Source organism: Canis lupus, chromosome 24, assembly GCF_048164855.1.
Source record: "Canis lupus baileyi chromosome 24, mCanLup2.hap1, whole genome shotgun sequence".
NCBI lineage: Eukaryota > Metazoa > Chordata > Mammalia > Carnivora > Canidae > Canis > Canis lupus.
Window position 1 is genome coordinate 41,898,152 of NC_132861.1, and position 21,771 is coordinate 41,919,922.

The window sequence follows — 21,771 nt, forward strand, 5'->3', positions numbered from 1 at the left end:
TTTAGATTCTGGCCAAGTACCTCCTCCTGGGCATGCCCTTGCTCGGCCGTTTGCTAAATCCCAGGCACGCAAAATACCCGGCGATTCGGCCTCGGCCCGGGGTCCGAGCGGGCGAGCGAGGCACGGAGCTTCCCGCGGGAAGCGAGCATCTGGCTGGTGCGATGCAGAGGGCGCTCCCGAAGCTCAACAAGGCTGCTAACCACCGAAAAACCTCGCTCGTTGCCAGCACTCTCCTCGCGACGGATCAGCGGAGCCACCAGGGCAGGGGCCGCTGTCACGGAAGACCTCTTAATAATCAGAGGGCTCCGCGAGCAATCCAAATTGGTGGATGCAGGTGCATCATCACCTGCAAGGGGTGGTGAGATATTCAGAGGGCTCAGGCCACTGGGGCTTTCATGCAGATAGTCCTGAAGAATCGTTATTTTAACCGGCAATCGAAGGTTGACCTTGCAAACACGTGGGTCTTACAGATCACGCACTCTTCCTAAATTGAAGCGTGAACTAAACTCGAACCGTAGACGCACCGCGGACCGCGATCGGCGCAGCTCGCCCTCAACAAAGATGGCCCCGTAGCGCCGTCGCGCGGCCCCCGCTCCCGTGCGTGAGCCTCACGTCCGCCCTTCCCTGTATCACATGACCGCGAACTTGCCTGCGCTACGGCTCCCGGCGAGGGCCAGCCCCGGCCGTTCTCGCGTCTCTCCCGGCCCGCTGCGGGCCGCTCCGGCCGGTGCTTCCCCCGGGCGCCTCGGTGCGCTCGGCCAACGGCCTCCGGGAGCGCCCACCCGAACGCCCGGGAGCCGGAGGGCGGCGGCCGTCGCCGGGGACCCTCCCGCGGGCCCAGCGGTGAGTGCTGATGCCTTCCCGACCCGCGGCCCGGGGCCCGAGCCGTCCTCCGGGGCCTAGCGCGGCGGCCGTGCCCCCGGGCGGACGGAGGGACCCGCGGAGGCCCCGGGCCGACCTTGCTGCCCCCGCGGGCCCCGACCCCCGGGCTCTGGCCTCTTCTCCTCTTCAGGACCTTTGCCGCCGCCTCGGCCCCCGAGGAGAGCAAGGGAGAGCGGCACACGCTCCTGGGGAGCTAGTTTTGGGGCTGGCCTCTCCCTCCTCCTAGTTCGGGGTCTCATTTTGAGCATAAATGTGGATTTCCTGTCTAGAAAATAGTTTGGGCTGGGGGGCGGGCGGGGGGGCTGGGAGACCCAGGGGGCGACCTGGAGCCTGAGCGCGGAGCGTTGCGGGGGGGCCTTCCCTCCTTCCCGGCTGCGCCCCCCCCCCCCGCCCCTTCGGAATGACCTTGCCCCCGACACCTGCCGACGGGACGAGCCGTTTGTTGTTCTCACTTTGTGCAACAGACGCGCTGCACCGGGAAGGCCTTGCTGGAGGCCGGTCGGCCGCCCCCCCCTCCCCCCCAGCGCCCCAGGTCGGGTGGGTTTGCAGGCGCACCTGCTCCCAGGTGTGGATGCTGGAGTCCGTGGCTCCTGGGGTTTCCTTCCAGGAGCTGGGAGGCGGGGGGAGCTCGGGTGCGCGTGCGGAGGAGCTGGAGGAGCTCCTGACCTTCGCCTGCAGGACGAGGCTCCTCGGGTGGTGCAAGGACACCCCGGGCCGCGGCGCCCTAGGGCGCCTGCAGCAAGGGGCGCTCCGTAGGCACCTTTTTTCAATTGCAGCACATCGGAAAGGCTCACCCTGCGCCCTTGGTTGTGCTCAGGCCTCGGATCCCCCGGGAGGCTGGGCCCTGGAGGACCGCAGATGTTCTCTCTCTCTTGTGTGTCCCATTTCGCAGGCGCAGGAGATCCCAGAGGAAAAGCCCTCGTGGAAATAGATTTGGAAAGGAATTACAACGACCTGGTTGTGCTTTAGTAGAAGAAGTCTTCTCCCCCACGGAATTCAGTTCTGTGTAGGACCCGCTGCCTTGTGGGGTCTCTAACACTTGGGAATTCATTGGTCTTGCTGCTCTTTCCGAAAGGAACTTGTCCGTGCCATCCCTTCCTGTGCGATAGGGCTGCCCCGTTGGAGGATTATCACAAAGTTTAGCACTTGGGCTTTTCTCCCTTCTGGTTGAAACTTGTTTTCTGTGGATTCATGACCTTATTTTAAAATTCATTAATTTGTGGGGTCTTTTTTTTTCTTTCTTTCAAGGTTTTGGTGACTTTTCTTTTCAAAAGTACAGTTAATTCCTGGATTGCTATCCCCTGATTTGCTAATTCACCAAACTTTTTTTTTTTTTTTAAGTATAGTTACTTGAAAAGAGAATGGAAACAGGGTGACCTATATAAAAACCTTGAACTAAGTTCATGGAATAAGTGGAGTTTTGTTTTGTTTTGTTTTAATAATTGGGGATTTATAAAAATCTTTTGACCCAAACTGTTTCTGTGACTTCCTAGGCCATTTCTCTGGGTTTCAGTGTTCTAATATAGAAAACAAAGTCAGGCTTGAATCATTGAGTCCCAAATTTGGGATCCTTTCCACGAGTGGGATTTGACTTGATTCTAGGTAGTATATGGGTGAGGTTTTTTTCTTAAAGTTATGTTTTTGTTACATATATTTATATATGTATGGCATAAGGTGATGATGTAAAGTTTCCTTTTAAAATGCATTAATTTAAGATTTTTAGAAGTTGAGTTAAAAAATTAAGTGTAGGTAAGAGTAAGCATACTCTGAATGTGGAAAGAACTATAAAATTGGTAAATTACTGGCGTTTGGGAACAAGTAGGATCATCTGTGACTCTGAGAGCAATTTTGTCTCCTTAATTATATGATGGAGAATTGTGTACTGGTTGCCTAATGGAGTCTAATAACAGAACCTCTGGAATTAATATCTTAACTCCAAATGAGAAGTTTATTTTATGTATTGCCAAAAGATGGTACCAGAAATGCTACAGTCTAATGAGGGAGGGGGAAAAAAATTCCAATCTAATTAGAATAGTACAGTGTTCTGTCTTAGAAAAGTTCCATTTACTTTTTAAAATTTAAGTAGCTCAGGCTAGGAGAATTTGCCTTTTTCTTGAAGTTGTCTTTTCAGCATTCATATGACCTAAATCTGTGATATTTTACAAACAGATTTTCGTAAGACAAAATATTGCAATAGAATGGAATTTTGACACTCATGGGATGTACTGGTGGAAAGTCCATAAGAAGACTGAAAAGCGGTAAATGGAGTGGGGGACAATAGCACATTTGAGGGAGATGATGTTCTGGTTATTTGTGTCCCTTGCTTATTATTATAAAACTTCAATTTGTAACACCCCAAGGCTAACTATAATTCTTTTGAGATACCTCTTTTCAGTATTATATCCAAATGTAAGATTTTATTGGGCTTCATCTACACACAAGTATTGAAAGAGTTTCTCCTCTAGAATGAGGCACAAAATAAGAGATTGCCTGTGGGGACCTAGGTGGTTGTAGGATAGGGTCTGGTCAGACACTGTGTTTTCTCTGTATCTTCCTGTGTGCTTTGTACCATGTGCATATATATTACTGGTTCAAATTGAAATACTGAATGAAAGTTATGAATGAAATACATATGAAATTAAATTAAGTATTGAATGAAAATAGTTGAATGAAAATTTAGCCAAAATGTACTTGTTCTTCCTGGATATACATGTATACACATAACTATTAAGATTCTTTCAAACTTAAATATTTTTCATCTGTCACATCTTTTTAAATTCAAATCAGAAATGGTGACAATTCTTTATTTTATCTTGCATTAACGAAACTAATGAATGTGGGATTAAAATTGGTGGTAAGCTTGTTAATTTTTTTCTTCCTGTATTGTACTGATTTCCTAATGTAAGGTGACTTATCATTTAGAGGATTTCCAGCAATGAATACCCAACGTTGGTGTCATGTGGATTCTCAGTTAGCTCCTGTTTTCTCCCCTAGGGACAAAAGTGGCTCTAAATCCAGCACAGGCACATTGAAGCGAGTTAAAGGATTTAATATGAAGCACAGAAGCAGATAGTGCCAAATAGCCCGCAGTAGCTGGTACACATTTGTGAGTAAAAATTTGTCTTTTGGCTCTATTTTCTTAGTCTTTAAGCCATCTGCATGCCAGATCCCTAAAATTCACACATTTTGGTAAAGAATAAAGGAAGCAATTTAGCAGTCATAATTAACCAGTTGTCAGGGTTTAGCACTCTGAGCAACCTCCAGAAACTCTCCTAAGCATCTTATTGAGGTAGTTCAAGTGTCATAATACATCTCTGACATGGAGTTTAGGAAATATCCCTCGTATGACTCACCTTTATGTCCTCTTTAATTTTTATTGCCCTTGATTTATGTATAATATCTTTTGCTGAAAATTCAGTGTAATTTGGCTTTTGAAGTCATTTCCTTTTAAGGAAACCATTACTTGTACATCAATTTTTAGGCTACGTCATATGCATTTACTTCTGCCCTTGACATTCTCCTCATGATTTCTTCATCTGTATTTTACTTAAGCCTTAAAAAGGAGAGAACTTTCTTTCAAAATACAATGATTAAAGGAATCTATGGCAAAATGTTTTTTAAAATCTGACTTCACATTTTTATATACATTTGATTAGCTTTATCCTTTTTGCAGAATCATAAAATAGTGACTGTGCATAAAATCATCTTTATGATTTTTGAGGTATAGAATAACTGTTTAGGAGAAATTTGAAAATTGGTTTTGTAGATCAAGTCTTAGTAAATAATTTTAAGTAGATGTTTGCTTTAATTCATGGTTTTTTAAATAAAATGAATTGTTGAAATACTGATTTTTTTTTTTTATTCTTTCTTTTTTACAGCTGGAAAAGCAGTGTCTGTGTTGTTATGTATACCTCCAAAAAAGTTCAGATTTGTAGGGGAATTGTTGTATAAAGTAAACTGAACTACAGGGTAGCAGTATTTTAATAGCTATTCTAGACGTGTTTTTACTGTATTAAAAATGAGTGAAAGAACAAGCAGTGACACACCACTAGGAAGGTCAGTGACATTTTATTCAGTTGAGCTGGTATTGTAGGCTTGAGAGAGAGTGGCACCATTAGGCTGACAATGCTCTTTCACACTTCAATCAGCATTTTGTATTTTGGGGTAACTTTCTTCTACATTTTCCTGAAGCATGAATCCTCTAATTTAGGAGGTTATTCAATGCATTTGTACTATTTCCCCTTAAAGGGATGTCATGCTTTTTAAAAATATACATGTAAAGATGATATTAAATATAAATTAATGGGAAGCTTTTAATCCCACAACAGGAATACATAAATGAAGGATTTATTACTGCATATTATTCTATATTTGGTATTCATTGTATCTCAGTCACCAGGTATACATTCCATTAGAGAAGTTTTAACTTGTATCTTGTGATTTTTCTGGGGACTACATTATTTTTAAAATAAATTTAGAATTAGCCTTATTTACTTTTTGAATCTGATTTTCATCATTAAAAGGCTTTATTTTCTTCATGCATGACAGCAATTCCTAATTTCATTTTTATAAAATCCTAGCAGCTTTTCCCTCAAATTATTGACTAGAAAATTTTAATTTAAGTTTTATTTTAGGCATCTTTTTAATTATAAGCAGCATATCTGCATATCTGCATATCTCTGCATATCTATGCAGAGAGAGAGAGTGTGTCTGTCCACATTTGTTTTGTGGTGATACAATAACTTTAAGATTTGCTCCTAACCAGGGTCCTCAGGATGCAATTTCACCTGATAAGTGAGAAGGCTTATGTTAAGAAAAACATTTTCTTCATTTTTTTTTACTTTTCCTTCGTACGTATTCAGTACTCACAAATGAGAAGTCTCCTCTTGCTCTTCCTACAAGGTAGTGTCTAACTTCACTCCGTAAAGAAGACTGACATTTTAACACTTAGTTATCCCTGTCTTTAAATTTTTGCCCACAGAGTGAGTGGGGCAGCATTTCCTTCTCCCACTGCTGCTGAGATGGCGGAAATTAGTCGAATTCAGTATGAAATGGAATACACCGAAGGTATTAGTCAGCAGATGAGGGTCCCGGAGAAATTAAAGGTAGCACCACCAAATGCTGACCTGGAACAAGGATTCCAAGAAGGAGTTCCAAATGCTAGTGTCATTATGCAGGTGCCAGAGAGGATTGTTGTAGCAGGTATTTTACATTTATTTATCAAGATCTTTGTTTTATATGATTTTATGAAAACTTCTGGTTTTTCAAAATATTGTTTAGAAAAGGGGATGGTAACTACAACCGCATTTTTTTCAAAATTTTTATTATAAGGTCTGAAATTTCAAACCGTATTTTTTAATAATTCAACTAATGGAGACATAACTTACATACATAAGATATGTGTAATTTTTAAGTGTGAGGAGATTTGACAAATGTATACACTCCTGTGACCTTCCACCACAGTCTCAATACAGGACATTTTCATAACCCTGCAAGGGAAGTTCCCTTGTGCCCCATCTCATTTAGTTCCTCCCCCCCCCCAACCCCCGATTCCACATAACCATTATCTCCTTTGTGGAACCAGAGACTAGATTCGTCTTTTCTAGAGTTTCATACAAATGGGTTGATACAGTATTCAGTCTTGGGCCTGGCTTTTGCTTAGAGTAATGTTTTTGAAATTCTTTCATATTCTTGTATCAGTTGTTCACTCCATTTTATTGCTGAGTTGTATTCCACCCTGTGAATATACCACAATTTGTGTATCCACTTACCCACTTATGGAGATCCGGGTTTCCTGTTTGGGGCTGTTAGGAATAAAGCTACTCTGAATATTCATGTACAAGCTTTTGTAAGGACGTGTGTTTTCCTGTTTCTAGGAATAGAATTGTTAGGTTATACCGTAAATTGTGTTTAACTTTATGAAAAACTGTCAAGCTGTTTTTGAGATTGATTGTACCCTCTTTGTTCCCATCTGTGATGTATGGGAGTTTCCACTGCTCCACATCCTTGCCAACACTTTGTATTGTCAGTCTTTAATTTTAGTCATCCTAGAGGGTGTGTAGTGGCAGATACATTTTCATAAAACTGCTATCTTTTTAAAACTTCCCTCCTTTCCTTTTTATACTCCTAGGAAATAATGAAGACATTCCATTTTCAAGACCTGCAGATCTTGACCTTATTCAGTCAACTCCCTTTAAACCTCTGGCACTAAAAACACCACCTCGTGTACTTACATTAAGTGAAAGACCACTAGATTTTCTGGATTTAGAAAGACCTCCTCCAACCCCTCAAAATGAAGAAGTAAGTAGAGTTGTTGTTGTTGTTGTTGTTTTTTGTTTTTTTTTTTTAAGATTTATTTATTCATGAGAGACACACAGAGAAAGAGAGAGGCAGAGACAGAGGCTCCATGCAGGGAGGGCCTGATGTGGGACTCGATCCTGGGTCTCCAGGATCACACCCTGGGCCGAAGGCAGCACTAAACTGCTGAGCCATCCGGGCTGCCCATAAGTAGAGTTTTAACATCAACTGAATTTGAAATAATAAGGACAAAAACAAGAAGTAAAGAGGATCGAAGGCTGTAAATCCTGTCATTAGTGTGTAATGAAAGCCTTCCGCATAGACCATTGGTTACTATAAATTCTGATATGTAGATACTCCAAATAAGATATTATGCTGTTTTTTTAAAATCTAAATGTTATGTTTCAGAAAACAGAAATGTTGGGGAAATCATTATCATTCATGTGATCTAGAAGGAAGAGCTTTTATGGCTAGGGGTTATACCTTAAGCAATACTGAAAAAGTTGGAAAATGAATGCAGCACTTTATTACAAAAAAAATCTGGCAGATAAGACAAAGAAAGCACTTTTTTTTTCCTCGATACTACCTATTCTCCTTGCTTGCTAAGAAGTCTCTGCTGAGTTAATATACTTTATAACATTAATAGCTCTGACCTCGATATTAAAAGAAGGACTAATAAGTATTCATAGCAAAGTTCAGATCTTGCCTCTCCCAAGCAGGGCCAATCTTGTAAAATTCTTCTGTGATGATACTTAAAGTTACAGCTTTTACACTTAGCTTCTGAACTTCTGTGTTGTTATGAAGCTAGTGTAAGACAGTGTGCAGACATGCGTTTTTATTGATAGTGGAACTGCCGGTGTGTCCTTGTTCATGTTGGTCCTTTCAAACGAGGGTGAAGTGTCCATATAATCCAAGGGAGTGCAGTTTCCTAGTACTGGGGTTAGCCTTTTCTTGGTTGGAAGTTTCTGCTGACGTAACTGAGACATTCTAGATATTCTCTTGGTGAAAAGCACTAAATGTGAGTGTTCACCTGGTGAAAAGCACTGAGGTGCTTATGGGACTGTATTTATTTAACAAACATTCTTTGAGCTTTTGTGTAAGACCTTGTATGGTGAGATAGAGTTCCTGCATGGTGGCATGAGCGTGGGAGAAACGCCAGCACACATAAAAGATACGAAGTTCTTAATTGCAAAGAATAATGAAAGGTAGGAGTATCATTATGTGAGATGAAAGGTATCACAGCATGCTTTCAGTTAAAGGTCCTGTTTCCTAGCCCTCCAGAAGTTCCCAGTGGAAGTTGCTGCTGTGGATGATAACATCTTAGAGTGAGGATTCCACCAGGAGAGAAACCCTCCCTCTAATATTCTTCGAGTTTTGTTTTTCTTTTGATCTGCTCCCACCATTTTAGATACTTACTGCCTACTTGGTGAGAGTAACTGATTGAAAACAAGTCAGGCACTTTCCTGAGTCATTACTTTTAAGGAAAAAAGCTTACCAGGATTAGCCTTAGTGGACCTATGGGGTTTACTCCTGCAGTAGTAGGAGTACATTTAGTCAAATGTCAAAATGCCCAAAGTATATAGCACTAGAGTGAAAAACTTAGGCTGAGAATGAGACCTAATTTTGAAGGCCTACTTTGCTACTTACTAACAACATAACCTTGGGTAACTTATTGGACAATTTCAGGGCTCATCTCTAAAAGAAAGGTAAGAATAATGCCAAGTGCTTAAGATTATTGTGAGAACTACCTATAATAATGCATGTAGTGTGTTCAGCACATGTTCTAATTTATATTAAAAGCTTGTATGTTTACATATTATTGTTATAAAAGTTAAGATTCTATAGCAGAAGCCAAATCCTGAGTTGCAGGGGTGGGGTTTCAAAGATTAGTACCAGCTGCCTATTGAAAGGAAAGCAAAGGTGATGATCTGTGGTTCAAGTCCATGGAGGGGGTCAGCCCTCAGGACCTCTTGACTAGAGGAGAAAGGAAAAAGAACCAGAGTTCTAGTAGCTTTTAGAAGATGGCTTGAAAGAGGAGAGCAGGAAGGCTCTGAGTGCTGTATTGATTCATTCAGATGCTAGTCAGAACCTATCAAGTGAGATTCTCTGAATCATTGACTCTGTAGTAGTCATTTTATAGCATATGCCACTGTTTCTCAGCCTTGGCACTGTTGATGTTTTGGACTGGATAATTCTTTGTTGTGGTGAGGGCTATCCTTTTACACTATAGAATGTTTAACAGCATTCTTGATCTTTGTGTACTAGATGCCAGTGGAATCCTCCAAATCATGAAAATCAAAAATGTCTCTAATAGCTAAAAAAGGTGGAAACAACCCCCGTGTCCACCAACTGAAGAATAGATACACCTAATGTGGCATGTCCATACTGGAATATTAGTCAGCCATAATAAGGAATGAAGTACTTACACATTATACAACACAGATGAACCTTGAAAACTTTATGCTACATCAAAGAAGCCAGACAGAAAAGGCCATATATATATATATATATATATATATATATATATATGATTCTGCCTACATGAAATGTCCAGAACAGGCAAATCCTCAGACACAGAGAGCAGATTGGTGGTTGCCAGTGGATTGAGGAAAAGGGGCAGTGGGAATGGCTGCTTAATTATTATAGGATTTCCTTTTGGGGTACCTAGTTCCTACGTGGAACTAGGTAGTGGTATTAGTTGCACGTTATGAATGCATAAATACACTGCATTGTATAATAGTTTAAATGGTGAATTTTATGGTATGTGTAGCTGGTCACAATAAAAAGAAAGGAAAAATTCTCTCCAGTCATTGCCAGATGTCCCCTTGAGAGCAAAATCACCCCAGTTGAGAACCCCTGGCCTATGACAAGAAAGGAGACTATAGGAAGGTGGCTTATGAAGAAGTCTGTAGAAATTGTTGTCTAAAAGGAATAAGTTTACAGAAGATAACTGCGCTTGAATTCCTAAGCTGGCTTGAAGAATCCAAGGATACCCTTGGTAGAGGGCTTAAAGCATGAAACGGATAATCCCCTCGCATAGACAGGGTTTATAAAATCTGGAGGGTTAGCTGGTAGAGAGGAAGTCATGAGCCCTTTCAACATACCTAATCTGTACTTGGGAGGCAACTCTAGGACATGACCATTGCTTTGATGATTCTACCTGCAAGAAACTAATAAAGCAACGGAGCAATAAACTGTCTGATCTGGGTAGGAAACCACAAAATCACCAAATCATGACAGTTCTTAGGGTTCTTTGCATTGATTAGGCAGTATAAATGAGGAGGGAGGAATTTTAAGCCAGTTGTCAGACACAGAAGCCCCTGTGACGTAACCTGCAGGAAGTTACCTGAAGCTGGGATACTTTCTCAACTTCAGGACTGAATTTTTAAATGGGTAATCAGTGCTGATTGGTTTGCAATGACTTAAAAATCTTGAATTGTCAACTAGATTTCAGTAAAGCTGGGTAAAAAAGTAATTTAAAAAAAAAAAAAAAACCTTCAATTGAGAAAACCACCACCATGACTGAACTAAGGGTAGAAATTTTTAAGAGTGTCCTTATCACTTCAGGCAGTGTCCATGCACTTCAGCATTACAGGATGCAAGTTGGTCATATTAGAAGGCATGATAGATGTATGCTTTTGTCTGAAATTGCTTTCCCCCCTAGTATGGCAGCAATATTAAGTTTAGTGTTCCTGGTAAGTTATCCTTGAATCAGATTTCAAATGGTGAGATAACAGACTTCGGATCCTCTAGTTTCCAGGCTGTGTTGAAATCATAGACAGAATCTGCCTTTTCCTGTCACTTCCTGTCCTGCTTAATCTTAGTTCTCACAACACACCAGCAGGAATGGTTCTGATTTCGTAGAAAATTCACCTTGATCCTTGCAACATGGAAGAGCTGTTCTCTAGGGAAAGTAAGCACAGCTGTGTGGTAGGTAGGAAGGCAGGTATCAGGGGGATTCTCACAAATCAACCCAGTATTCTCTGAATCAAGTGTACTGGATTGTAGAGGTGTTAAGTTACATACAACTTAACAATATAAATAGTTATATATGCATATATCACTTATAGATGTATAATATGTATGCATATATAACTATATTAAATTATATATAACTTAATACACGTGTGTGTATATGTGTGTGTATATATATGTGTGTGTATATGTGTGTGTGTGTGTATATATATATATATATATATATATATAGCTTTAAGGTAATTTTTATTTTTGGTTTAACTGTAAAGAGTTCTTGCAGTGGGCTCCAAACTGACTCCTTTTCTGTTTTTAGAAATGTTCTTTTCTTTTGTTCATAACCCATAACCAAATCTAAACCATACTCTGAAATTATATGCTGCATAATGTGGTTTTAAGTTTTGTTGTCATGAAGTTCGGATTTATTATCCACTGAAGGTGCTTGTAACTTGATGATCTACTCAAGTTTTAAAAAAAAATCATTACTAAATACCGTTGTTTTTTTAATTTTTAAACATTTTTTATTGGAGTTCAATTTGCCAACATATAGCATAACACCCAGCGCTCATCCCACCAAGTGTTTTTTTTTTAATCTTTAAATTTCAAGTCCCTTGGTTAACATACCAATTGTCCTTTACAGTAGTGTTTACTTTTTTTGTCTTTAAACCATGAAGTTCGGGATCCCTGGGTGGCGCAGTGGTTTAGCGCCTGCCTTTGGCCCAGGGCGCAATCCTGGAGACCCGGGATCGAATCCCACGTCAGGCTCCCAGTGCATGGAGCCTGCTTCTCCCTCTGCCTGTGTCTCTGCCTCTCTCTCTCTCTCTCTGACTATCATAAATAAATAAAAATTAAAAAAAATAAAAAATAAAAAAAATAAACCATGAAGTTGCCATGGCTGTTTCTAGTTAAAAGCCAAAAAACAGAAACCACCTAAACAAACAGGAAAGTTAGTGATTACCATTGTTCTATTGCTCTGTAATAAACCACCTTAAGTGTCTTAAAAAGAAAAAACTAACATTTCATTTTGATCATGGACATGGATTCTGTGTGTAAAGGCTTTGCAGCAGGCATAATGGGGAAAGCTTTTTTCTGTTTTACAATATCTGGGTCTAAGGTAGGGATGACTCTACAGCTTGAGTCTACAATCATCTGACAGCTTCCTCACATGTCTGTGATGCTGGCTGTTATCTGGGGACCTCAGCTATGCTGGTTGTTGGTAGGTGCACCTACACATGACCTTTCCATGTGACTCGTGGGCATCTTCACATCACGATGCTGTTGTTCCAAACATGAACAGTTTAGGGAAGAGAGGCAGAAGGCTTATTGTTGTTTATGACCTAGTCTCAGAAGTCACATTGCATCATCTCTACAGCAGTCACCAGCCCACCCAATTTCAAAAGATGAAAACATAAATCCTGTCTTTTAATGGAGAAGGTCAGTGACACATTCTGTAAGAGCATGTGGGATGGGAGATTGTGGCTATTTCTGGAATGCTAAAACCTTTAAGCCAGTACCAAGTCTTTTTTGGTCTAGTTTTCAAATATCCAACCGAATCTGAATTTGTTTTAACCCCAGAAGCCTGGAACATTAGTTTATAATATAAATGCATCCCTATGATATACATACCTTTAAAAAAATGTTGTAAATTGTTCTTAGCTAATATAAGTATATTATATAAATTTCAATAAATAAAAATATAATTGTACCAAGTAAGATTGATATTTAAATAGAAACCAGAAATAATTCTTTTAACAAGGTAAAGAAGCTTTTGTAAATTTATGTGCATCATAATAAGTAGGGTTTTTTTTAACCTGTCTTTAATACTCATGCCTGGCAGCAATTCTTGGTTATGTTCTTTGTAAATTTTCTGAATAGCCTTGGATTAAGGTTTTTTTGATACTAAGTAGCTACTAGGCTACTAAGAATATTTTCTATTCCTCTCCCTTTCTTTGTGCCTCACAGATCCGTGCAGTTGGCAGGCTAAAAAGAGAGCGCTCTATGAGTGAAAATGCTGTTCGCCAAAACGGACAGCTGGTCAGAGCTGACTCCATGTGAGTAGAACCACTGAGCAATGTATCTCCTTCATAAGTTTTCTCCGTATATTCTCCCATCTTTTTCTAAGTAATTATATTCTTTTTTTTAACTCCCAAATATTAAAAAAAAGAAGTACATGTTTTGTGCCTAACAACCAGACAAAAAAGTAAATAATTTGCTTTTGTTTGAAATCTGTTTTACATTTACATCAATTTTACATTTTTGCAGTTATTTTTATAGCCTTAAAATATGTTGTGAGAACTTTCCAGTAGCATTATCCTCTCGTATGTATATGACAGGATTCTAGGAGTATGATTTCCTTATGTTGGGAATTACTTATCAAGTATACTTAAGAGAGTTTGATAAATATAAGTGCTCAGTCCTGTGCAGCCTTCAGAAAAAAGAAAAGGAAAACATTTTAAGCAAATGTCTTTATTTTTAAGTTACTCATTTTGTCATAAAATTGTGAACTAGCCCTTCCAGCTCCACTTCTAATGAACCATGGTAAACAATGTAGCATAGGCGAGTGGAATTGTTTTACTTTCTTGGATTATTGTTTAGCTCTCTGCCTACTGAGTCATTATTAGATCCATTCATTTGCCAGAAATATAAGTATGTTGTTTAAAGGGCTGTTTGTGTAAACTTTTCTTTTAAATTTGGGTATATTATCATACTCTGATCTTAGAGCTACCCCACTATAAGAAGTTTTAGATCAGGCCGGTGTTTTTTGTTGTTTCATTAAAACTAATGTTTTTTTTTTTTTTTTTTTTTAAACTAATGGGTTTTTACAGATAAAATGTCCCTTTTAAATCTGTTCAGAATTTTAAGTCTCAGATCCATTGGTGATTGTGGCTTTTTTAAATAGATGATTTGGATTGTTTATGTAAAATAGTATATCTTCCTCATTACATTTTTGGTCACTCTTCGTGAACTCATACATCATGAACCATATTTGATGCCAAGCATCATGTTAGCTTCTCTGGAAACCACAACTCTCTCAGAGTTTGAAAATCTAGATAAAAGCAAAACACTTACATGTATATACAAATAAAGTAGAACACAGTACAATGTACCATCGGTGTTAAACCATATCAAGTTCTAGTTTGGACCAGACTGAAGAATATAGGGATGCAGGTGGGGCTTTGATAGGATTAGGCTGTCTCTTGTGGTAGATGCAGAGGAGGACTGTAACTGCTCTGATTTCTGGGAAAATCTTGAAATGTTTCCTAAAGTAGTTACAGTTATTCTGAAGGGGTATATAGGAAGATAGTTAGTGAAAATGAATATATACCTCCTTCAGGAAATACTTGGAAAGTTCAACTATTAAAATGAAATTTTTTATGGTAATTATGTTTCCCTGAAGATACCTTGTTGGCAGTGATGTCAGCTGGTCTATGAAATTCATTTTTCTAGGATATTTTCAGATACGTTATACAAACGGTAAAAAGATTACACAGTTGATGGTTAAGGTAGCTTCTTGATATTTAGTATCAGAAGTGATTAAGAGTGATTAAGCATAAAACACCTAAGGATTTTTGCTGTTTTCCGTTTGTAATATTTTTCAAGGCAGCAAAGGTTTCTAATAAGCTTTTCTGTTAAATGAAGGTGTTGCTTAATATTTAGGTCTCTTTGAAATTTGAAATTTCACAATAGTGAGATAAACAGGACTATTTTAGTATAGCATCAGTCTTATTCTTTTTCTCACAAAGTAAGTAACTATTGATAGCTGAGTTTAGTTGGAGAGAAAGGAAACAGCTTTACTAGGTTTGAAAACCAGCCTAGGGAGGTAGGATTTAGAGTAGATGATTAGTTCATAGGCATTTTGCAGTTACCAATAACTTAAGCTCCTTATAACAGAGAAGATTAACAGAGTTAACTAATGTTTGTTTCTCTTTCTGTTTAAGTTGCCTTACTGGCACTTTCTAGATGTTTAATAAACCTGAAAATCTCATGTTTTAATTTTAGGTGGTAAAAATAAAATGCGTATTTAACTATACATTTCATAGTACAATTCTTATATTACCGTTCTTACATTAATCATACTTTTTTGTTATGGTAGTTAATGTATCTTACTGTGTCATGGTAAGATACTTAACCATCTTTTCGTTAATAATATAACCTTGCTTTTTCTTCCTCTACCGTTATTAATTTTAAAATGTATAATTGGATTCATCTGTAAGGCTCTACCTGTATTAACTTTAGGAATCTTATAGAATGAACATTATTAGATATTTAGTGTTGGTAATGTAGTAAGGAAGATAAAATAACTATATTTAACTTCTAAAGTAATTATTAAGCTTTTGCTGTCTTTACCTATTTTAGTCTCTTCTTTGTAATGTAGAATTATGTGTCATTGTGCATGAACACTTGCCTGCCTCCATTTTATTCCTTGGCTTTAGGAGTAAAAGTACATATAGACATAAGAGCAGGAACACTGGCCTTTGTTTTCTTAATTATTTTCAAGAGATAGTAGGATTGATCATTGCCAGCTATTGACACAAAAATGACTTCTGACCAGTAGACTTGTATCTAGCTTTTTCTTTCTGTTATAAAAGCTGAATATGTAAAAGAAGCATAATTATTATTTAAGGTGGCACAGATCAGATTCTGCCCCAAGAAATAAAATTTCAAGGTTCCAGGCATCGTTTTCTGCACCGGAGTACACGTAAGATTTTATCTGCTCTGCTTTTCACAACTAGGAGTTGTTTAAGTTTTACAGCCTTTTGTTATACTAATATTTCACCAAGTAATTATCATCATATGATACCCTAGTGCTCTTACTGTTTGGCTTTTCAGTACCTGGGTTTTTAGGACTTCTCAAGTTGTCATCATGCACTTTGTTGAGAATAAAAAAAAAAAAAAGACAACTGGGCCAATTAAGGAAATGATGTATGATTTGGAGTGTAATGGTGAAAGTAAAATGGAATAATTTGCACAAAAAAAAACCCAAGCATATTTTCTTATTTTATTTTGCTTTGGTTGGCATATTAGTTCTCTGTAGATTCAACTTAACCAGGTTTGGTGATCCCAGTCCTTCTTTTATTTTAGTACACTGTCTTTGCTTGCCCTGTTTTTATACAGAAGGAGAATGGGGTCAAAGAGTGATTTGTCATTTAAAGTTTTTTTTTTTTCCATAGATTAAAATAATGCTTAGAAGAATGTTTTGAGATCATTTAAACCCACTCTTTCTGTATATGTGACAGACGATGGGGGAGTGACCTTCGTCTCGTGGGAATATTTTAGTGTGCAGTATAGGAATTCAACAGCCAATGCAGTTCTTAAGCCACAGAAGTTACTGTGATAGCTGACGGCTTTTCTCTTATTCTAGTTCTTTTATTATGCTTCTGGGAACCAGGAATATTGCCTTAGACAGTGGCAACAAGTTAAATTTTCTCTCTTTTTAAAATTTCAAGAGAAGTGGTGCAAAATTTGTGTTTCCTTTAAATTTTTCTCCCCCTTTTCACAATTTCACTTTTACTGTTTTTTGGAAGAGGTTGGAGCCTCACCAAAGAGATTATACCCTCACAGTTTGAGAAACATTGTTCCTGGGAAAACTCATGGGGAAAGAGGTACTTTACTTTGGACTGCTCTTTTAATAACGAGTTATGCCAAATTTTCATTTAAATTTTAGTTCTGACATTGGCTAGTGTTGTTCACTTAACATTCGTGCAGTAAGATTTCATATAGGCATGAAATAAATCCATTACTGATGAAATGATATGTAAACATTAGTGCTTTCTTCAAAATTCCTAATCTTTTGTAAAAGAAAAAGTTGAGATTTTGCTGTTTTATATACTGTGATATATTTATTATCAAAGTACATTTCTATTAAATTACTAATACAACATTTGCTTAAATAATCCAAGTGCCTTGGCAATATGTTTACTTTCTTGCTTTTCATAATAGTTCACTTGTCAAAAGAAAGTCAGTACACCTTGGTTGGCTGGATGACTGGACAGAGATGAAAATCCTAAAAGCACTGTTTCCCTCCATAGCTGATGCCCATGGTGGACATTCCAGCTAGCATCAGGCTGATTGTTAAAATGGGCTTACTATTTTTTGTTCTTAAATTTGTTTATTTGTGTTTAAAAAAAAAAAAAAAAAAAAAGCTTGCAAGACCACTTGAAACTTTAAAAAAGAAAAAATTTGCTGAAATATTTATTGTTTCTATTTAGGGTAATTTTGGTCACTTACAGTGTAATCATTTGGTTCAACTGTGGATGGAAATAACATTAAAAATGAAGGCGTTTAATCTGTACATACACTGCCCAAAATGGTCGACAGTTTAAAAATAGTTCCTATTCTGTTTTTGGTGCTCATATTACCATATAAATACTGAAGTTACATTTCTTACTAATCTTTGGAATTTTAATTTCTTTTGAGAAACAACCAGAAATCCAAATATGCTCTTGATGTTGGTCTTTGATGGAATAAATATTTTTACTAGTATTGATAAAGACTTAATTTTATCTTTTATCTTTCTACATAAATATTTTTTAAGTTACAGTTGAAGATCATGTAATTTTTTTCATTTATAATATTCCAATTTTCATACGATGATGCATTAGAGTCTTAGAATCAGCAGAGATCTTATAGACTGTTTTCACATTCAACCTTCTGTGCATTCCCTCCAAAGAATTCTTTGCAGTTATTCTGAGATTAGTTTATGCTTGACTACTTTATAAATGACCACCTAATTTCCTGTGTATAAACAGGAAGTACTTGTACTTTTAGAACTTTTTTTTTTTTAAATTTTATTTATTTACCTATGAGAGACAGAGAGAGAGAGAGAGAGGCAGAGACATAGGCAGAGGGAGAAGAAGGCTCCCTGCAGGGAGCCCGATGTGGGCTCTGGGATCATGCCCTGAGCCAAAGTCAGACGCTCATCCACTGAGCCACTCAGGCATCCCGTACTTTTAGAACTTTAAATAACTAGTTCCTATTACTTGTTTCTGACAAAATTATTTCTCTCAGATGAAGTGATAACCCTTTTGTAATTTTTAGTGGACAAAATCCATGAAACTTTTGTCGTGAATTTGTGTTTAGTTTACTGACATTGTTGCTCTAAGATTAGAATTCTAATATTGATTATTACAGACTTTAATATATTAGTGTGTAGCTAATGTATTTACTGATGTCGAAAGATATGCAAAGTGTTCAATGTAAGCCCCAAAATGGAAAGACAAAAATTTTAATCGTATCAAAATATTGTACTAGGCTTTTACAACCTAAGTATATTTAGCCAAGTTTGTTGGCAGCTCTATCAAGAGAGTCTAAGTTGGATTGTTTGTTTATAGTGATGCAGAACTGGCCTTCTCATTCCTGCTTCTGGTGATACTTTTCTTTTTTTTTCTTTTTTTTTTTTTTAAGATTTTATTTATTTATTCATGATAGACCTAGAGAAAGAGAGAGAGAGAGAGAGAGAGAGAGAGGCAGAGACACAGGCAGAGGGAGAAGCAGGCTCCATGCAGGGAGCCTGACGCGGGACTCGATCCCGGGACTTCAGGATCGCGCCCTGGGCCAAAGGCAGGCGCTAAACCTCTGAGCCACCCAGGGATCCCCCTGGTGATACTTTTCTAACATGAATTCATTCTGCTTTCTCACAAAGAGCAAGAACTCCAAGTTTTCCCTATACTCCCTAAAGAGAAGGCTGAGGACAAAGCTAGTACCTAGAGTTTGTATTCCAGAGAATAATGATTTTTTTTTTCTCCTCTTGGATGCTCAATATAGGTTTGGCCAAGTATCATGATAAGGTGGCTTATATATATTCCAGAATCTCTGGACAGACATCCAGGTTATCATCCATGAGCCTAACTGAAAATCTGCATTTATCTTGGTAGCATTAGACCAGATTCCTTGGTGAATCAGCCCTGATAAACTAGTTTCTCAATATGCCAAATATGGCTTAGGTCTTTCTCTTCTAAATAGTCTTTGGAAAAAATGGCTTTCTTATTTATAATACTTCTCACTTTGGATCATCAAGACATTCAAAGTTATTCACAAAATTGTGGATTTTGTTTTTAATGTTCTGGGGACTCTGGGAATAATAATATTAGATGTCAGCTGCCCTTTAAGAAATTATCCCCCTTATGTTGTGGTTTCCAAACAAAACGCATTTTAAGTAAGAAAAGATTACATAAGTCAAAATAAAATATTTTTCTCTTTTCAGTTCACTGTCTGCTCCACTTTCATTCTTTTGGATGAAATACACAAGGATGAGGTTTAGTCTAAGGGATTTTGCCCTGATGCTGAGAAAAAAAGTGTTTTGCTCACATCCCAGGGTTATAGTCCTTTTGTTACAACAAAACCTGTTAATGTAACAAACCAGGTGGCCAAGTCCTGGTATCACTTAAATACCTCACACAACTAACTGATCAGGCCCTAACATTAAACTGCTCTCTGAAAATACACCAAGCTCAAAAGTTTGTTAGAACTGTAAAATTGCTTCATTCAAATGTGTTCAGCTTTTACGAAGCATTGGCAGTAGAGCCAAAGAAATTGTGACTCTTGGCTTACGCATTAAGAATGATTAAGATTACTGTCCCCAAGAAGCCCAGATATGGTTGTTTACCATTCATCTGGATAATTTAAGAACTGTCTTGCCTCTGTTCACTCTCTGCACAGAATTAAGAGTGGCTTTATGTTTTAGTCATTTAGCTAGAGAACATATGCTTTAATATAATCTACCAACATGCTTTTGTTATGGCTTTCTGAAGCTTTAATTCATTTTTTATTTAATTTCTGCATCATAAACTCAGCTTGCTATTGTCTTTGCGAAATATTTGAAATGGCATTTTTCATGGAGTTATTTTGATTCATGCGTTTGAACTCTGACACCTATAAGCCAGAACTCTCCGTCTTAACCTTCTCACCACCACCCTTAAGTCGCAGTGCAGTGTTGGTCATTAGACGTTTGATTTACTGGATTGGAATACATACATGGAGTAAGGAATGCTGCTTCTCCAAAGCTTGGGGTTGAACCCACTGCTTGCTGTAGTCTTCTTCCTGCTCCAAAGTTGCTTTTTCATATTCAGTTTGTTTAATTTGATGTGTGAGGCTACACAGTCACAGATGTTGCATTGTTGTTGGTTTTTTAAAACGACTTAATGTGTTTATTAACTTGTTTGGTTTGACTGTTTTCTTAGGGGAGGGTGAAGGGTGGGTAAAGGGACAAGAAAACTAAGAATAATTCTTAAAATACTAAGTGGGGAAACTGCTCAGCTGAAGTTTTATGAAAATCTGACTTGAGTGTTTTTCTCTTCATTTGCTGTGCTTATGTAAACAGTGTGACACCGTCGCCACAACAGGTTCGGGTCTGTCCTCCCCAAATGTTACCTGAAGATGGAGCTAATCTTTCCTCTGCTCGAGGCATTTTGTCGCTTATCCAGTCTTCCACTCGTAGGGCTTACCAGCAGATCTTGGATGTGCTGGATGAAAATCGCAGGTGATTGGCCATCGGTGATTCTTGCTAGCTGTAATGCATATTTTTTTGGCTCCTTGTTAGTGGACTGTGGTGTCTTCCTTTTGTGTTTGCACCTTTGTCTCTTTCCAAGAGCAGTGGTTTAAAACAACTTGCTTTGCTTTCTTTTAATTTGAAATTATTGTCCAAAATTCACATTTCACAAGATTCTGTTAGCTTCTCTTCAGTCAGGGAGAGTATTCAATTAATAACTATATACAGGACGAATAATGATTTTTTTTCCAAGGCTTTGTTAACCTGTTCTAAGTACTTGACTCCATTGGAATATGAGGAGGCATGCTTTTGGTTTGAGTGTAGAATGTTGGACTGAAGCATACTGATTTTCTTTAGTAAGTCTTTTGATTTAATCGTTGATGATACTAATATGGTTGGGTTAATGAAGCAAATATGAGAAGACAGTATCAGTCAAGCTGCCAAGGACGTTTTTTTACTTTCCCTTTAGGTATGGATTTCTAGGCCTGTACTAAAAACCCCAAGTGCTGTTATCTTTTTGATAATACTGATATTTTTCAGTATTGGTAACTTCTCTCACTTTAGAACATCCTCACGTAAAATCAATAGTAATTCACTTAGACTTGCTCATACAAATTCTTTTTTTGCCATTATTTCAGATATTTTTTGCCCTTGCTTCTTTACTACATAGTATTTTTAAAAGATAAAATTTGGGCATAATGTGGGAAAGGTATGGGCATTCTCATTTCAACTCCAAACATTTTATCTAGTGACTCTGTGAGTCAGTATTTGAATTTCCTTGGTCATTTTAGTAGACTGTTAACTTTTGAAGAATTCCCAGTAAATTAAGCTGGCCTTTCCAATAATCCTTGATTCTTACCTTAGAAATTGAAATGTCTTGTGCCTCACTCTGAACAAACTTTTTTGTTGAGTGCTTTTGATCCTCATATAAGCCTCAGAGGTTTTACTGTACTTCATGAGTACTTGTCCATACCATGGACTGGTGTTTCTAACCTTCCCAGGCTTAATGCAGTGGTATATCCATTTGGACTCTAGAACTTAAAGCTGCACCAGAAAGAGCTTAAAACAGAAAGCTCATAGCACAGAAAAATTATATATACATCTATCTATTTGTGTATTCATGTCTATGTATG

The 21,771-nt window shown here is 38.1% G+C and overlaps 1 protein-coding gene across 23 annotated transcripts in view; it reads left to right on the forward strand.

The window, feature by feature from the left end:
- The first annotated feature begins 663 nt into the window (after positions 1–663).
- MFF (mitochondrial fission factor) overlaps positions 664–21,771 on the forward strand; it is a 30,298-nt gene continuing 9,190 nt past the window's right edge. For 3 of the 23 annotated variants that reach the window (XM_072796503.1, XM_072796505.1, XM_072796506.1), the window contains exons 1-6: positions 686–843; positions 3,877–3,988; positions 4,761–4,938; positions 5,864–6,084; positions 7,013–7,182; positions 13,114–13,202. In XM_072796503.1, the coding sequence (XP_072652604.1) occupies positions 4,901–4,938; positions 5,864–6,084; positions 7,013–7,182; positions 13,114–13,202 (518 nt within the window). In that variant the 5' untranslated portion in view covers positions 686–843; positions 3,877–3,988; positions 4,761–4,900. Of the gene's footprint in view, positions 844–3,120; positions 3,141–3,876; positions 3,989–4,760; positions 4,939–5,863; positions 6,085–7,012; positions 7,183–13,113; positions 13,203–15,775; positions 15,851–16,676; positions 16,755–20,470; positions 20,630–21,771 lie in introns of those variants that run through there. The other 20 variants (XM_072796483.1, XM_072796485.1, XM_072796490.1 and 17 more) reach the window with 16 other exon arrangements.